At 31.3% G+C, this 18,044-nt stretch overlaps 1 protein-coding gene across 1 annotated transcript; it reads left to right on the forward strand.

Annotated features, from left to right (window-relative positions):
- The first annotated feature begins 2,895 nt into the window (after positions 1-2,895).
- Positions 2,896-5,667, forward strand: LOC142517617 (putative WRKY transcription factor 14). Its single transcript, XM_075619934.1, has 3 exons — positions 2,896-3,628; positions 4,237-4,377; positions 4,618-5,667. Exons 1-3 carry the CDS (start codon positions 3,066-3,068, stop codon positions 5,234-5,236), a joined length of 1,323 nt encoding a protein of 440 aa, XP_075476049.1. The 5' UTR covers positions 2,896-3,065; the 3' UTR covers positions 5,237-5,667.
- Positions 5,668-18,044: the final 12,377 nt, after the last annotated feature.

Genomic DNA, 18,044 nt, shown 5'->3' on the forward strand with positions numbered 1-18,044 from the left:
AATTGAAAATAATTTCATAATAATTGTTTATTATTATTTTACCAAATTAAAAATAATAATAACATATACAATATGTGTGCGTCTTTTACTAATACTTAATTATTCGTTGGTTTACTGTGTATAGTGTACAACTAAGCAAGCTGTGTGTGATGATTTTTTGGGCTTATTTAAATTAACGAAGAGTACACACATAAATAAACATTATAAAAATTATATATGAATGAATCCAATCCCCTAAATAATGGCAAAAATCGCTCCACTGGGCAATGGATCCGTAATCCCTCACATGCCGTTCCATATATACATATGTATGTGTGTGTGCGTATATATATATATATATGTGTGTCCATTGGGAGTCTACATATATAGTATTGTTTCTTTTCTTTCAAACTCTATTATAATTAATTCACATGGAATGTTGATCAGGAATATTTAATTTTTTTTTTTTAATCTGAAACGCCCATTTATTTATTTTATTATTATTTCATGATTACACTTCAGAATAATTAAAATAAATGCCCCACGATATAGCAACGTTTTGGTCACATTCCATTCTTGATATATATGTGAATGTGATTAACGGAAGAGGTTAAGGCAATTTTGCCTTATTAAATATCAGGAAAATAATTTTTTTTACGGAAATCGTACTGCTTGGGACATATATATATATATATGTATATACACATCATTATATATATAAATAAAATTCACATGTAAGGATGGTTCTGATTTATATATATATATATATAATTCACATGTAAGGAAAAAATCTCGGTGTCAGGAGAATCCCAGTGTTTTTGGTGTTATGCGTGAACGTGGGGTGGGGTATGTGTTGTCTCCATTCAATTATACAAATAATGCCAAACTTAATTATATATTGATTTGTAATAGAAATGATAAATTAGTCCGTCTCATCTTTCGTGGAATATTCTGAGAAATAGGTAAATAAATCAAATATAAGCCATGTACATCAGTACACATTCGTTCTCCGAGTAGATGCATGCAGGTTTGGATATTCATCGAGATCGATTTAGCTTCGATCGAGTCATGCAAATCCAGAGCCATCACGTACTGGATATCAGATCGTAATAGTTCACATAAGATATAATAGTCACACATATACATCGCATCCTACACTAACAAAGTCTTTATTGCGATCGTCCATTTCAAGAAATTAAATACACAACTCCGATCAAAAAGTTTAATACTAGTTAGATTTATTTTTCTTATTCAAAAACATACCTAATTTAATATTAATTTATACATATTAACTTGATTGTGATCATTAGTTGATAAATATAACTCAAAATTATCTGAATATAATATATTTTAAAATATTTATCTTATGTAAAAGAGAGAGTTAAAAATTTTTTGTGCCTATTATCTAATAGAATTATCTTAACGTTGTTAACATTGTAATTACATTGAAATGCTCTAATTAATTACTCATCAGTACTGTGCACCACATGTACATTTTTTGGAATGGATAAACAACTTATATTTAAACGAAGTTAAAAGATTTGATAAAAATCGATTCGAAATTTATGTTTTTCGATTCGAAGGATGTGATTACAAAGGAGTGACATAAACATATATATTCATACATAAATGATATAATAATTTTTAACTCTATTATTTTTATAAAATTTGAGTCAAACTTAAAAATAATAAAAACAACAATGAAGGTGACCTTAAAATAATAGGAAAGAGTGATGATTTCATGGTAATATGGACAACGTTCACTGTCTCAAAAACATGGATCTGAATCAACAATTAATTGCAGACTATACATGCAACTTAGCTAGTCAACACTGCCCTCGATGTGCCTGCCAAAAGTATTAATTATGAGTTGAATTAAATTAATGAATACAACACAATCAAATAATTAATTATCATTCTAAAAATAATAATTATCGAAACAAAATCAGACATAGGTTTATGGGTCGATCCTTAATAAATAAATATATGTAATATTATGATGTACGTAGTAAAAAACATACAAATAATAATTTTGGAGCAAATTAATAGATTTTTGTTTTATTTTTTTAAAAGAGAGAGAGAGAGAGAGATATATATATATATATATATATGGAGTGGTCTCTGTCCCAGGACGAGAAGGTCTGAAGCTTTGTCCGAGAATTGCGGCTACTTGGTGCCTCTTTCCTTTTCTCATCACTTGTTTTTAAAAAAAAACAAAATATCAAACAATCATTTAAATTGGAAAAAAACAGGGAATTAATAACATCAATAAAATTTATTTTGACAAACTACAAAAAATAATTATACGTACGGTGTTTAATTTCAAAATGTAGCTAACGTTCCCTTGATGTATCCGATGCTTATGATAACTCCGAAAGGAAAATAGTTTATTTTTAAATATATTAATGGGTATAATTTTTTGTTTTGATCAACTAAATTTTAAAATTATGTTTTTTATTTATTAATTTTTAATTTTCGATTATTTTGATCAAATTAGAGACGTTAGCTCATGAAACAATGACATGACATTGAAAAATATCGATGTGATATTGAAAAATATTAACTCGTCGAATATTACGTCATAATTAGATCAAATAGTTAAAACTTAGAAATTATAATACCACAAATTAAATAGACCAAAACAATTCAAAATTGTAACATCACAAATTAATAGATCAAAATCTAAAATTAAATAAAAAAAATTCGAATCTTTCTATGTATATAAAAGAATATTAAAGAGTGGCAAAAATTTATTTATTTAATTTTGTTTGATAAGGGTAGAATAAATTAACATAAAGCCCTTTTGATAGTAATAATAATAATAGTAGTAGTAGTAAATAAAAATATATAACAATGACACTATTCCGTTCCTGGCCTCTCTTCTCTTCTTTGTTTTTTTTTTTTTTAATGCTCTTCTCTTCTTTGTTGCGTATAGGGAGGGAGGAGCTGTTACCAAAAGTCAGCGCGTCCCAAAAAGGCCATTTCATTTTGTTCTGTTCACATTAACTAAGTAAAATAACCCAAACTCTTCCTCCTCCTCCTCCTCCTCCTTCTTCAATCAACAGTTGCATGTTTGTTTTTGAAATATGTGCAGTTACTTCTTCAAGAGAATGGATAACTTTCAAGGAGATTTAACCGATATAATCCGAACGAATGGCTGCAGTATCGCCGGTGGAAACACGGCATCAGCTGAAGTGTCGGCACAGCAAGAATGGCAGTTTCCAAACAACCCGATCAACTATTCGTCCGAGTATTTTGGGGATCCATTTGCTGACATAAGAGATCCATTCCTCCATGATATGGATACTCCAGTGTCAGGATTTTTTCACGACTCGAATATTGAAGACAATGCAAATGACAGAGGGCTCGCTGTTAATGGAGGTGAAAATAACGCCACTTCTCACAAGTTTCTTTGTGATGAGATGAAAAGACCTTCGAATATGTTTTCAAGGATGCTGCAGATCTGCCCTGATGGAAAGTTTTCGGGGTTACCATGCGGTTCTTCGCCGGCGCCTGCTTCTTCTCCGAGGGTTTTTAAAGGTCCCGCTGACCAAGGTCTGGTTTCTCCGAATTGCTCCAAAGGTTGCTTGATGGATAGCCCAGAAGCTCTGCAGATCTCGTCTCCGCGAAATACGGGTATCAAGAGAAGGTGGGTTCTATTTTTTTACTCATATCTAAACACTATATCTCAACAATTTTGACTCTCGTGATCATACTTCTTATATTTTATGCACCACAAAAAATTCATATCGTTCTTTCGTTATTATAACCGTATTTGTTGAAAGAAAATCCGATGATTTATCAGATTCTTTCAATTTTATCTCAGCACAAAACTGAGATTACGGCCTTCTTAAAACCTGCGAAACCCCCATGAAATTTAGGTCAAAGTCACCAATGATAATCGATCATACTTTGGCTTTCAGGATACTATTTATCAGTATCAACAACTGTACGTTCCTTTAAAACCCAGCTTAGTTGATTTTCTTCTGTTATGTCTTTTGCATCCTCCATCACTTTCGGCTTTTCTCATAGAAAAGAAGAAAGGTAGCTAGCGTGAGAAGAACCAATCGAGCAGTTCTGAACACCGCAAAAAACATAAATGATAATTATTAGATATTATAATATCCATCTATGATCATAAGCGTACCCAAGTTGTGTATAGTAGTCTCCGTTTTTAGTAATCTATCAGACCCAAAAGAAAAGGAAGATAATTATATTCCGAGTTTGCAATCAATCATGCATGTTCATAATTATCAGGAAAAGCCAGGCAAAGAAGGTAGTCTGTATACCAGCTCCAGCACCTGCAAACAGCAGACCAACTGGAGAAATTGTTCCATCTGATCTTTGGGCATGGAGAAAGTATGGTCAAAAGCCTATTAAAGGATCTCCTTATCCAAGGTAACTTATTTTCTTGAATTGGATTATCTTAAAAACAATTAATTTTCTTGTCTTCCAAAATTTTCTGACATACACAAATCAGTATTGGTCGACACGCAGTCAAGATTATACCTTTGCCAAATTTTCTTGACTGGCTAGCTAACTTAATATACATGTTTGTTATAAAGGAAACTGACCCGAAAATCCATCATTTATATCCTGGTGTATTAACAAGTGGTGTGATGCAATGTACAAAACCAGGGGTTACTATAGATGCAGTAGTTCAAAGGGTTGTTCTGCCAGGAAACAAGTGGAGCGGAGCCGAACGGACCCGAATATGCTTGTGATCACATACACTTCGGAGCATAATCATCCATGGCCCACCCAAAGAAATGCTCTTGCAGGCTCTACCAGATCTCAGACATCCAAGACCAGTTCTACTTCAAAGAATTCAGCAAACTCTCAAGCTCAAAAATCTGCAAACCCTAAAGAAGAGAAGAAAAAAGTAACTACTGAGAATAAAAAACTGCGCTCGTCCACAGTAGAAGAGAATCCTGTATCTGTGAAAGAGGAGATGGATGTAGATTTTGATAGTAATTTAGAAATGGAAGATCATGCAGATTTGGATGAAGGATTTCCACAGAGCTACAAGCCTACCATGCCAGACTCCAGCAAATCCGAAGATAGTTTCTTTGTGGATATAGGAGAATTTGAGGCTGACCCTTTGAATCTCTTGTTCTCGCAAGCTGGATGTTCCGGCGATATGGAACGGGAAAACAAATCTTTGGATCCATTCGCCTTCTATGATTGGGCAGGAAATAGCAGTATTGTAGCAGACACCTGCACCACATCTTATGCAGAAGCCAAAAGGGATTCTTGAAGTGTGTTATACACAGCACGGTGAATCACTGCCACCGCCCACCGTGAGTGCGAATTTTTATTTGGAGAGCTGTTTGTCGTTGTTTTCCATCTTTTTTTACTTTTAAGAAATATATATTAAAAAAAGCTAGAAATTATGATGATAATAATAATGTTTAATTCACATTCATGGTTAAAAAAGGTAGTTAAGTGGGAATTCGAAGTAGTGACGACGGGACAGAAAGCTGAGGAACAGAAGGTTAGAACAGTTGAATAAAGTACAGACACCTGACATGACATGAGAGATCGATACAAGTTTTTGTTTTGACTTGAGTGGGATCAATTATTCATCCACGCATATCATTCATTTTAACAAATATTGTTATCGATCATGATCAAGTGTATGTATATATAAACATATAAGTATCTTTGGTTCTGCTTTCCGTTCTTAAAATTTTTATATGTATAAATGGATCTTAACTTGTGTTTAATTTGTATATGTACGTAATATTTTTCTTATATTAATTAATTTGGTTTTATAGCGCAGTGGCCTGTTCTGTTAATTTGTGTATATATAAATAATATAGTTAATTGTGGTTTGGAATACTTTTATTGGAGAGACTGTTTGTAGTCATGATTATGTTTATGATGGGAAAGAAATCACACACACACAGGAAAAAAGGAAAACACGCACCCTAGCTGGCTAGCTAGCTACTTCATTATCAATTATATCTATATTTCAGCATTCATATCTCAAGTCATTAATTAAATTAAACTAAAATTTCCCATCTTTTATATATATATATATATAGACACACGTTTTGCATTATCCATCGGGACAAGACTTGATTATCAATAACGATTTATATTAAGTCATTGTCTGCAATACTTTTAATTGAAATCCATCACTCCATTAACCTCAACTACTTTTATTGATCCGATTTTCCCTTTTCTCTTACTTTATCATGTTTTCATAATTAAGTAAGTTTTAAAAAATAAAGTTGGAAACAAAATAAAAAATACAAACAATTTTAACGTAGTTCGATCAAACTAATATATATATACGGTTCATGTCCACCTATCAAACATATTCACTAAATTTCAATTATGTTAATATCATAACTTAAACAATTGAAAGACTATTTTTTTCTGATTTCTTTTAAATGCGTTCAATAGACTCCATTTGACGAGCATCAATCATCTATAATATATGTCAACTTGAACTCCATTCAAAACAGCTGATTGTTCTCTCCCCGAAAATGTCATCTTCTGTAATGTCTGAAGTAAATATCACAATTTATTGATTTAGTAATGTGAAATTAATAAATTTTATCGATTTTAAAGAATAAAATATGATATATTTTGGTCATATAAAGTCCAAATGATTTGTAATTTGGATATAACGTAGAAAACTGAAAGATATAAAAGTTTCCTGTTTTGGGTTTTGAAAATTTTGATCGTTTCACTACAAGAAAATTCAGAATCAACAACAAACATACGACAACGGTTTTAGTTAAAACCAGTTGTTAAAAGTTTTTTAACAACGGTTTTAGTTAAAACCGTTGTCATAGATAATTTTTTAAGCAAAGACAACGGTTTTTATCTTTTGAGGGTCAAAGACAACGGTTTTAGGGTCAATAACAACGGTTCTGTAAAACCGTTGTCTTTGAACGTTTATGACAACGGTTTCATGAACCGTTGTCTATTAGCGTGTTTTTTTGGACAATCGACAACGATTTTAGAAAACCGTTGTCGATTAGCGTGTGTTTAAAATAGAAGACAATGTTATTTAGCGACGGTTTTCCTAAAACCGTCGCTAATTTTAGCGACTGTTTTACCTATATCGTTGCTTATTTCAAATTAGCGACGGTTATATTTAAACTGTCGCTAAAGTTAGCAACAATATCATGTAAAACCGTCGCTAATTTGATATTAGCGATGGTTTTAATTTTACCGTCGCTGATATTAGCGACCGTTTATTCAAACCGTTGCTAATATTTGCGACGGTTTTAATATAACCGTCGCAAATTCAAAAACTTGATCACGCCTAAACTTTCCTCCATTTTCTTCCATTCACTTCAAATTAGCGACGGTTACATTTAAACAGTCGCTAATTTAATGTAACCGTCGCGAATTTCAAATTAGCGATAGTTATATTTGAACTGTCGCTAAAGTTAGCAACAGTGTCATTTACAACCGTCGCTAATTTGATATTAGCGACGGTTTTAAGAACATTGTCGCTAACTTTAGCAACAGGTTAGCTTAAACCGTTGCTAACATTAGCGACGGTCCTAAACCAAACGTCGCAAATTCAAAAATTCGATCCCCCCTTAACTTCTCTCCATTTTCTTCCGCCACTCTCTATAAATACCTTCAAATTCGCTTCATTTTCTTCCATTCACTTCACAACACTTAAAATTTTCTCACTTACACGATTTTACAACTTCACAACACTTAAAAATTTTTATCTCTTACACGATTTTACCACTTCACAACATTTAAATTTTTTATCTCTTACACGATTTTTTTACCACTTCAAAACAATTAAAATTTTTATCTCTTATACGATTATATCACTTCACGAAACTTAAATTTTTTTATCTCTTACACGATTGTACCAATTCAAAACACAGATTTATTAAATTCTTAAAATTGTTTTTTATTTTACCTAAAAAATTAGCGACGGAATGATAAACCGTCGCTAATTAGAGACCGTTTTGCAGATGAATAACGTCGCTAAATTTAGCGACGGTTAATGCTAAACTGTCGCTAAATTTAGCGACAGTTTAAATAATTGTCACTAATTAGCGACGGTTTATATACGATATCCGTCGCAAATATCTCTATCTCCTTACCTCCTTTTCCTTTGTGCACAAGGATTGTCTTATATTATCACTAAAGATGTGGAGAGGAAATTATTTAAGGAGTTAATATTGCAGCAGCCATTCCTTTTATCTCACATCTCTTCTATGTTGATGATAGTTAATGTTTTTTAGGGCGACGAGAGAAGACTGCTTACAAGTGAGGAATTGTTTACAGTTTTATGAAAAGGCATCTAGGCAAATAGTTAACTATGATAAATTTGCTCTTTATTTCAGTCCAAGTACTAAATCACGTATTATTGCTGATATTCAAAAGGTCCCTACAATTGATGCGGTGAAGAGCCATGAGCTTTATTTGGGGTTACCTACTTTTTCTTTGAGAAGTGAACGACTTCAATTTGCTTATTTGCATGAGCGTATTAGCCAAAGGATGCAGGTTTGAAATTCAAAATTGTTCTCTATGGGAGGAAGAGAAATTCTTATTAAAATTTTAAAATTCCGATTTCTTTGTACAGAGCTATTGAATAAGTTTGCGCTAAGTTTTGGTTGTATGATAAAAGGGGAAAAAAAGGCATGCACTGGTTGGAATAGGCCGATCTTTGTAAATCTAAGTGCTATGGTGGTGTGGGGTTTTGTGACTTGGTAGCATTCAATAAAGCTATTTTGGCCAAGAAAGTGTGGCGAATCATTTGCTATCCCAATTCACTGCTAGCTAGGGTTCTTAAGGGCTGCTATTTCAAGAATTCAAATGTTATGGTTGCTTCTTTGGGATTCAATCCTTCCTATGTTTGGCATTCACTTATTTGGGGTCGTGATCTTCTTCTAAAACGGCTTTTTTGGAGAGTTGGGGATGGAAGCTCCATTTCAGTTTACTCTGAGTCCTGGATTCCTAATTTACATGCATACAAATGTTGCTCTAATTCTTGACTTAATGGAAATTTGAAGGTGACTATTCTGATAACGGATGCTGGTTTCTAGAATGAGGAGATGGTAAGACATATTTGCATGTCGTATGAGGCTGAAGAAATATTGGATATTCCATTAAATCGTCGAGGAGGTAAAGATATTTGAATTTGGAAAAGGACGGAGAATGGTAAATACTCTATTAAATTTGGGTATCATATGGAAATGAATTGTTGGGCTCCTCCACCTTTTCAATCTTGTCATCCAATTCAAAACTGGTGGAAGCTCATCTGGAGCTTAAATATTCCTCCCAAAGTTTGTATTTCCATGTGGAAATCTTATCAGGATATTATACCGACAGCAGCAAACTTATTGTCGAAACATGTTGTTGGAACATTTCATGTTCACAATCTTGATTTTTATGTTAACAAAACTTGATATTTTGTTTATAATGAATTTAACTAAGTGCGCAAAAGCTGAAACTGATCATGATTCGAACTGATCAGTTATCGAGCCGAAAATGAAGTTATCGAGACGCAAAACTGAAAGCGCCAACTGATTTCCCAAACTGGATCAGTTCAACTGATATATCAAAGACCAGTTCAACTTATTGTTCAGCTGATAATTTTGAAAATTTTGATCGTAATTTGACTGGTCCAATGAGATGTATCGGTGTTAAAATGTTAAATATTATATTATATTATATTATTAATATAATTAAAAAATAAATTTGATTTAAGTGGGTGGAATTCAAATTCATCAAATATGAATTCCACCCACTCAAATGAACAGAGGATAAAGACAATCGAATAGAGCAGAGGAGAGAAAATAGATTTCAGATTTCTTTTCGATCTTGCGACTTATCGTTTTATCCAATCGAAGAACCGACTTCAGTTCTGGAATCGTTGACACGAGGTCTTCGATTTGAGGTATAAATTTTATATTTTTGGTGATGTTTGAAATTCTTCGATTTCTGTAATAAATCTGATAAATTGTTAAATCATAAATCATACATAAATTAAATATTGTTGAGTAGTGTATGATTTTAACGAAGTAGAGAAGATTATAGTGGTGTTATTTTGAATTATTCCTAATTTGTTATAATTAGAGATTTTTAATCGTTGAATTGAAACTAGAGAGTTGTTTGTTAGTTGTTATTAATTCTGATTATATATTCGGAGTCTACGAAGTATAGGCTACACGTTGATATAATTTTTTTGTAATTTGATGGATGTTGTAAAATATCCTATTATTTGAAGTTAATTATTTAGGGTGTATTTGATGGTAGTATTGTAAATTAAATACACCATAATATTAAATTGTTGAAGAATACGAATATATAATCGAGTTTTATATTTTGTTTAATTAATTGTTGTTGGGCTATTTGATGTTATATATTGAGGCTGTTATGATTGTGTTAATACGGTGACAATGGTTTGATAATTGTTGTTGAATTATTTAGATACATCACAAGCCTCGGGATCAAAGAAATAGCCAGATTTTATATATACTCAATTATCATGTACGTGTAGACGTACGAGCATACGTTGTTATTATTTAGTATTGATAAATACTATTGTGTTGAACGATGGTAAATCACTGGAATTGGGTGATTTGATATTATATTTGTTGTTGTTTATTATTGTTGATGTTGTTGGCTGTCGTTGTTGGGTGAAGTCACGTTGATGTTGTTCGTTCAACGATATTGCTGTCGCCGGAGTTGGGATGCGACGTATCGTTGATGTTATTCGTTCTACGATATTGCTGTCGCCGGTGTTGGGGAGCGACATATCGTCGATATTGTTGTTCGTTCAACGATATTGCTGTCGCCGGAGTTGGGGTGCGACGTATCGTCGATGTTATTGTTGCAGTGTGATGTTGTTGAGGTTGTTGATGGATGATTGTCCAGAAACGAAAAATGGGATATTTCTGTTATCATTTCAGTTATATCTTATGTTATTGTTAATATAACTGTTATGTATTGTGATGATGATTGTTGTGTACGCTCAACCTTTGGGGGCTGTTTCTGTTGGACAGGTTACAGGACTATGCCGTGAGACATGATAGTGGTGAAAGACTAGGTGTGTCTAGTCAAACAATCATATAGATAATAGTAGATAGAGACAATATAACTTATTGTTTTATTTGAGTTGTAAGTGTGTATTTATTATATTGTTTCTGCTACACTGACGTAGATAGTGTGGTGATTGCATTGTTTTGTCGTATATGGATTATATTATTACGTCGTCGAAAAAAAAATTATGTTTATGACGTCACATGTTGTATGATTACGTTACGAGGTTTGGGGCGCCACATCTTCCTTTTCCGAGTAATGAATCATGATACTATGTGTGTACTACTATCAATCAAAACCCTCAAAAGCTAAATGAATACAATGATACTGACATAATATTTTCTCAAAGCTTGTCACAACATAGAATGGACAGTAAACATTTTTCTTCACAAAATTCTCATACAACCAACTCTTAAAGATTTGACCATATAAGCTCATCGACCTCCCTCAATCACATATGGTCACGTTCGACAATCTTTAAAATGAATGAACACTCCTTTACATAGATAAAATATCTTATCATATAAATGATAGATATTATATTTTCAAATCTCGCATCATATCTTCAAGATAACGACATCTAATATCTTCATCATTCCTCCAACAAATCTCAAAATATATTCAAACAAATATATTCTTCAATTATTTCTATATCTTCAATATATCAAACCAATATTTTTTAAATTTTTTTGATAAACTAAATGACAAAAATTAAGCCAACAAAAGTATCATCTAACAACATCCCATTTGGCTTATTTTTGACAAAATTATAAAAAAAAATTCGAGAAAATTCACAAAAATATAACACTCTCGCTTTTGACAAAAATAAACCAAAGTTCAAAATAAAAGCGAGAAGTTCTAATCAATTTTATCTCCCTGTCTTCATGATGTTGTAACTCACATAACATCTTCAAAAAATTGGTTGGATAACATCTGAAAATTATCTATCGACTCGAACTTCCTTTGAAACTGCGGATTGTTCTTTTCCTAGAACGTTACCTTCATCTCCTAAGGAATGCATCACAATATTGTGTGTAATACTGTCAATTGAAACTCTCAAAATGCAAATAAATACAATGATACTGACATAATTTTGTCTCGTGACTTGTCGCGACACAAAATAAACAGTAAATGTTTTTCTTTTAAAAAGTCGCATACAACCAACTCTTAAAGATTTAATGATATAAACTCATCGGCCTCCCTCAATAACATATGACCATTATCGGCAATCTTCAAAATGAACGAACAGCCCTTTACATAGATAGAAGATCTTATCATATACATGGTAGAAATTATTTTTTCAAATCTTGCATCATATATTCAAAATAATGGCATCTAATATCTTCATGTACCTCCAACATATCTCAAAACATATTTAAACAAATATATTCTTCAATTATCTCAATATTTTCATTATCTTAAACCTATATTTTTTTAATTTTCTTGATAAACTAAATGACAAAAATTAAGTTAACAAAAATATCATCTAACAATATCTTATTTGGCTTATTTTCGAAAAAAAAAATATTCAAAAGAATATAACTATCCCCTTTTGACGAAAATCAATTAAAGTTCAGAAATAAAACTGAGAGGTTCTAATCAATATTCTCGCTTATCTTCATGATGCACCAAGCCGAACACCTAAAACTCTCCAGCCATATGTCTTAACTCACATAACATCTTCAAAAGATGGTGGATAAAATCTGAAATTTGTCGCCTGATTCAGTTGTAATGAAAGTAGAGACATTAACATCATTTCATCATATGTACCCGTAGAGGCCTTGTGTTTTCTTCATCATTCATTACCATTGCACTTCAAAACCGAACTTAAAACACCGGGATCAACATCTTAAAAAAATGAACTCACTCTGATATCACTTGTTGATTCAATTTTTTTTAAAATTTGCAAGTTTTTATAATTAGACCAATTTAAAAGAAATTTGAAAGCAAAATAAAATACATAGACAATTTTAACGTGATTTAGTCTAACCGACCTAGATCCACGGGGCCACCCCCAGCTATCAAACCAGTCCACTAAACTTCAGTAATGTTACAATCATATAAGAACTTAAAAGACTATATTTTCATATGACGTCTTTATGATGAACACGTTCAGTAGAGCCCACTTGACGAACATCATTCGTCTTTAATATCTGACAACTCGATCTCTCTTAGAAATTGCGAATTGTTCTTCTAGAGAACATTGTATTCTTCTCCCGAGAAATAAATCATGATACTTAGAATGCGTGTGTATAATTGTCAATTAATATAGTGATTCAGAATGAATATAGTGATAATGAATATATGTTCATTCTGTATCGCTACAAATCATAATCTTCTAGAGAACATCGTATTCTTCTAAATATTGACTTAGTAGCTATCAGAATGAATATAGTGATAATGACATAATCTTGTCTTATGGTTTGTAGCGATACAAAATGAACAATATAATATACATTTTTCTTTACAAAAGTCATATACAACTGACTCTTAAAGATTTGACAATTATATTATCAGAACCGCTAGCATTGATTTTCAAACACAATACCATTGCCCTTTAAATTAGATAGCGAATGAATAATCAATCAGCTATTAGTAACCAAAAATTAATGCAAGCTAAATGATACTGGTTCGGAAACTGGAATGAAACATATCTAAGAAATCTTTGCAATTAACCCACTCTTTGACCTAGTCGTCTCAATCAAATAACTTGCCGATATTCCACTTATCAAAATTTATAACAGGAAATTTATAATTTTGTCATTTATTTTTGTGTTTGTGATTTTGATCATTTATATTATATATATATGGCAAAAACTTGTGTGAAACGGTCTCACGGGTCGTATTTTGTGATACAGGTCTCTTATTTGGGTCATCCATGAAAAGTATTACTTTTTATTGTGAATATCGGTAGGGTTGACACGTCTCACAGATAAAGATTCATGAGACCGTCTCACAAGAGACATATTATAGTAAGACTGAATTTGACGACATTAATGAATAAAATCTAAACGAAACAAATATTCTAATTCACATTAAAGTGCATTCCATTAAAAACTTAAATCACATTCTTCTCAAACAAGCTACTTGATATTAGGAAATATAGACTCTATCATATAAGCTATATGTAACTTATATCAAAGTTTTAACATTTTATTAATATATATAATTATTAAAACAGACCATGACACCAAAATTTCGTTACTTTATATATTTATATATATATATATATATTTATTTATATATATAGATATATATATATAGATATATAACACATAAATCAATAAATTGAGTACTGAAATTATAATTTCTTTATTATTTTTGAGACAATTAAATAACGTAAATCAATAAATTAAATAACGTAAATCAATAAATTGAGTACTGAAATTATAATTTCTTTATTATTTTTTGTTTTGGCAAATCAAACCATATTTTGAGATTGGGTTGAAAGAATAGAGTTGAAACTACGACCCAATTTGAATCGGCCTGCTGCGACAAAAAATGTAGTATCCATATATTCTCTAACTTATTATGTGTTCACAAAATGTTGTAAATTTATTATATTTTTTCTATTTAAAATTTTCACTATTAAAATTCAGGTATTTGCTCATTTCGGTACAATTCAATTTCGAAATTGATATTTACTTTTTTTCCTATGAAAAGGAATTTTTAATTTGCCTACAAAAAAAAAAAAAAAGGCAAGAGATAAGAATTTAATGTGTCAGAGGATCAAGAATTAGAACTGATTATAGCAATATTGATGGCTCGAAGCGTTTAATTATTATTCCAGTCTGTTGGGTTTCCAATTACACATGAACATGAATATTAGGCGTAATAAATAGCTAATATTCAATCAATTTAATTCAGATGACAAACCAATTAGAATTAATGATACAGTTTGGTCAATGAAATGATCTATTAAGACAATAATTAGGCATTTATCTAAAGAAAACGGCAAATTAGCCTATTTTATTGATTCCTCTTTCTACATGTCTTCCATCAACTACTTCCTGATCAGGGAATATTGATTGCATCATTGCTCAGTCACCGTACAAATTTCTGAGGAACCAAGCGTTTCTCTGTAGACTATAATATAGCTTTTCTCCACTACCATGCAAATCTTCACTCTGAACCGATGATTCCTCACTTTCCTACAGTTTTATTGATCTTGTTTATAATTTAACCATAAATTCAGAACAGTCACGATGGTTATACCTTGTGATCATATGATTCCACTAATTGGAGAATTCCAACTCGAGCCTACAAAAACTTGATGTATTTGTAAGCAGCATGAAACATTTCGGCAGTGTTCATCTTGTCTTATCAGTAATTTTCCTTCTTCTCTGCCTCGTGGAAATGCTCTGCGCCGACAAGCTTTTCTTCGTGCTACTCTCACGCCTGATCCCACCGCTATAAACTGGTGGACCAGTTGAAAAATCCGGCAATGGGGGTATTACAACTTCCTGGAAATTATAATCTTTAAGGCATTGTTTGGTGTACATGATAAGTGATGATTGATTTTTAATGCTTCACTTATCATGTGTTTGATGTGCATGATTAAAATTGTCATAGGTCCGGTCCATTCAGCTCGCATCCGGCCCGCACTCTATGCATTATTATGTTTTTTTTGGTGATTACGTAATCCTTTGAGGGAAAAAAATGATGATTGATTAATTTAAATTTTTTTTAACATCTTAAAATTTAAAATAATTATAAATTCAAAAAATTTAATAATATTTAAATATAATTTTTAATTTGACTAATATAATAAATAATTTAATTATTATTCATCATATTTTTATTATTATATTATTTTTAATCGTAATATTATAATTGTTATTAACCATTATTTAATATTTAAATTTGTATTAATATTTTAATTATTACAATAAATCCATATTTATGTTATTGTCAAATTTTAATTATTTTCTATAATATTAATCAATTTTTTAGTTTTTTCGAAAATTGAAATTAATAAAAATTTAATAATTAATATAATATTTTAATTTTATTTATAATTTTTTAAATCCATTAATTCTAGAATTTTTATTTATTTATTCAATCATTTTAAGAATATATTACTAATTATTGTATGATGAGGGTATTTTAGTAAATAATTAACAAAAATAATCAAGCAAGTTAAAATCATGTCAAACAACGTATAGTTTATCATAATGTTTTGGTTATCCTTACTTTTTATTTTATAATCACTCTTATTATATATTATTTACTTATCATATCACACGAACCAAATAATGCTCAATACTATAAATTGCACAGGGTATATTACTTCATAATCAATACATGCGGCCTTTTGGCGTTTGGGGCAATACATTAATGGATCGAATTTTTGAATGGGTACTGCTGGAGCTTGCGTGATGGATGCACAGTTGCTGAGATTAAGATCATCGGATGTTGGAGTTAGGAAGTGTGGGACTGGAAAATTGTAGTTTTCTGATTAATAAAACAAGTTATTCGGGTCGAAAACACTATTGAAGGAGTTGTCTGGCAAATCAAGATTGTGTGAGAAACCTTGGAGCTACCAATACAGCTGCACATTTGTTTGTGTATGAGCATCTGAACTGAACTGTTGACATGCATCCCGATTATAGTAGTTGCTCAAAGCCATGTAGACGATATATAATATCCTACAACAAATTTAAGCAGGTTAAGTTCAATGCAATGGACAAAAATGTTGAATGAAAACATGCAACTATTTTATTGGGAGGAGTAGAAATGGAAAGGACAGTAAGAGAAGATGCTTTGAGACAGTATATATGAAACCTAAACCCAGTCTTTCAAACACACACGATTTTATTATCAGAAAACAAGCACAACAAGCACATTAATCGTGTGGTAGGAAGGAGGGCTTGAAGCCGAAAAACAAGCACATTAAACAGACAAGATGTCTCTATAATTACATGACTCCTTTCGTGTCAAAGAATCCAAGAGAAGCATATCTCAATTATAGGGATTTTGATATTGGCATGACCGATAACGGTAGCAATGCTTACTACCAAGCAAAGGTATACGGGTTGAAGTATTTCAAAGGGAACTTTGATAGACTGGTTAAGGTAAAGACAGCAGCTGATCGAGAAAATTTCTTCAGGACCGAGCAGAGCATTCCGCCTCGTCCTTCCTTACAGTAATGCAAGACAAAAATATGTTTTAACATTACAAATAGTAAGATATATGCATTGAAAATAACTTCTTTGAAAGTTATGCATTCTGCCACCAAATGTAGAATCAAAGAGATTGTATATTCGTGCACCTCCCTCTCCGCAAGAAAACTCAAGCTACTTTCTATAATTATACATCAACTGTGTTAACAATTCAAATCTATAAAAGAGATTCAAACCGTGAAAAAAGAAAATGTCGTATAATCGTCTGAAAGTATAATTAAGAAGGTTAGACGCTTACTAAGGATGACAAATGCTTGCTTTACTTCTCCAAAGAATGATCGAGGAATGTGGGTTTTTCGTCACATAAAAATACTACGAGATAAATTAATGTTAAATTTCATATATTCTATTTTATTAAGGTTGAGCACATGATAGTAACTACCTAGGAGGATACCAACTTTTTCTTCCAATTTTACCCTTATATGATACTGATATTACACTTTTGTTTTTTGTTATTTTATTTTTTGTTTTTATTTAACACACACTTTTATTTTTATTTTTATTTTATTTCAACAATTCAATTATCAATTTAGTCACTCCATAAATTGTCAAACTACACTTTAGTCCATCGATAATGATAAAAAAAATTATACACACATGCATCGCGTGTGCATAATAACTAGTTTAAATAATCCTACAGTACTGTGTATTGGTATAAAGAAACTGCCGACTAAAATGCAAAATGACAATTTAGAAAGTTCCATGACATTTAACTAATTTATAATAATCTTAGGAATCATCGTTTTTTCGAGGTAAAATACATGTCATTGCCATAAAATACAAATATTCCAAATCCATGCTGTTTCCTTCTCCAACTTAATTAATATATAGCCTGAAAATTTTATTAAC

This window comes from Primulina tabacum, chromosome 11, assembly GCF_025594145.1.
Source record: "Primulina tabacum isolate GXHZ01 chromosome 11, ASM2559414v2, whole genome shotgun sequence".
NCBI classification, from domain to species: domain Eukaryota; kingdom Viridiplantae; phylum Streptophyta; class Magnoliopsida; order Lamiales; family Gesneriaceae; genus Primulina; species Primulina tabacum.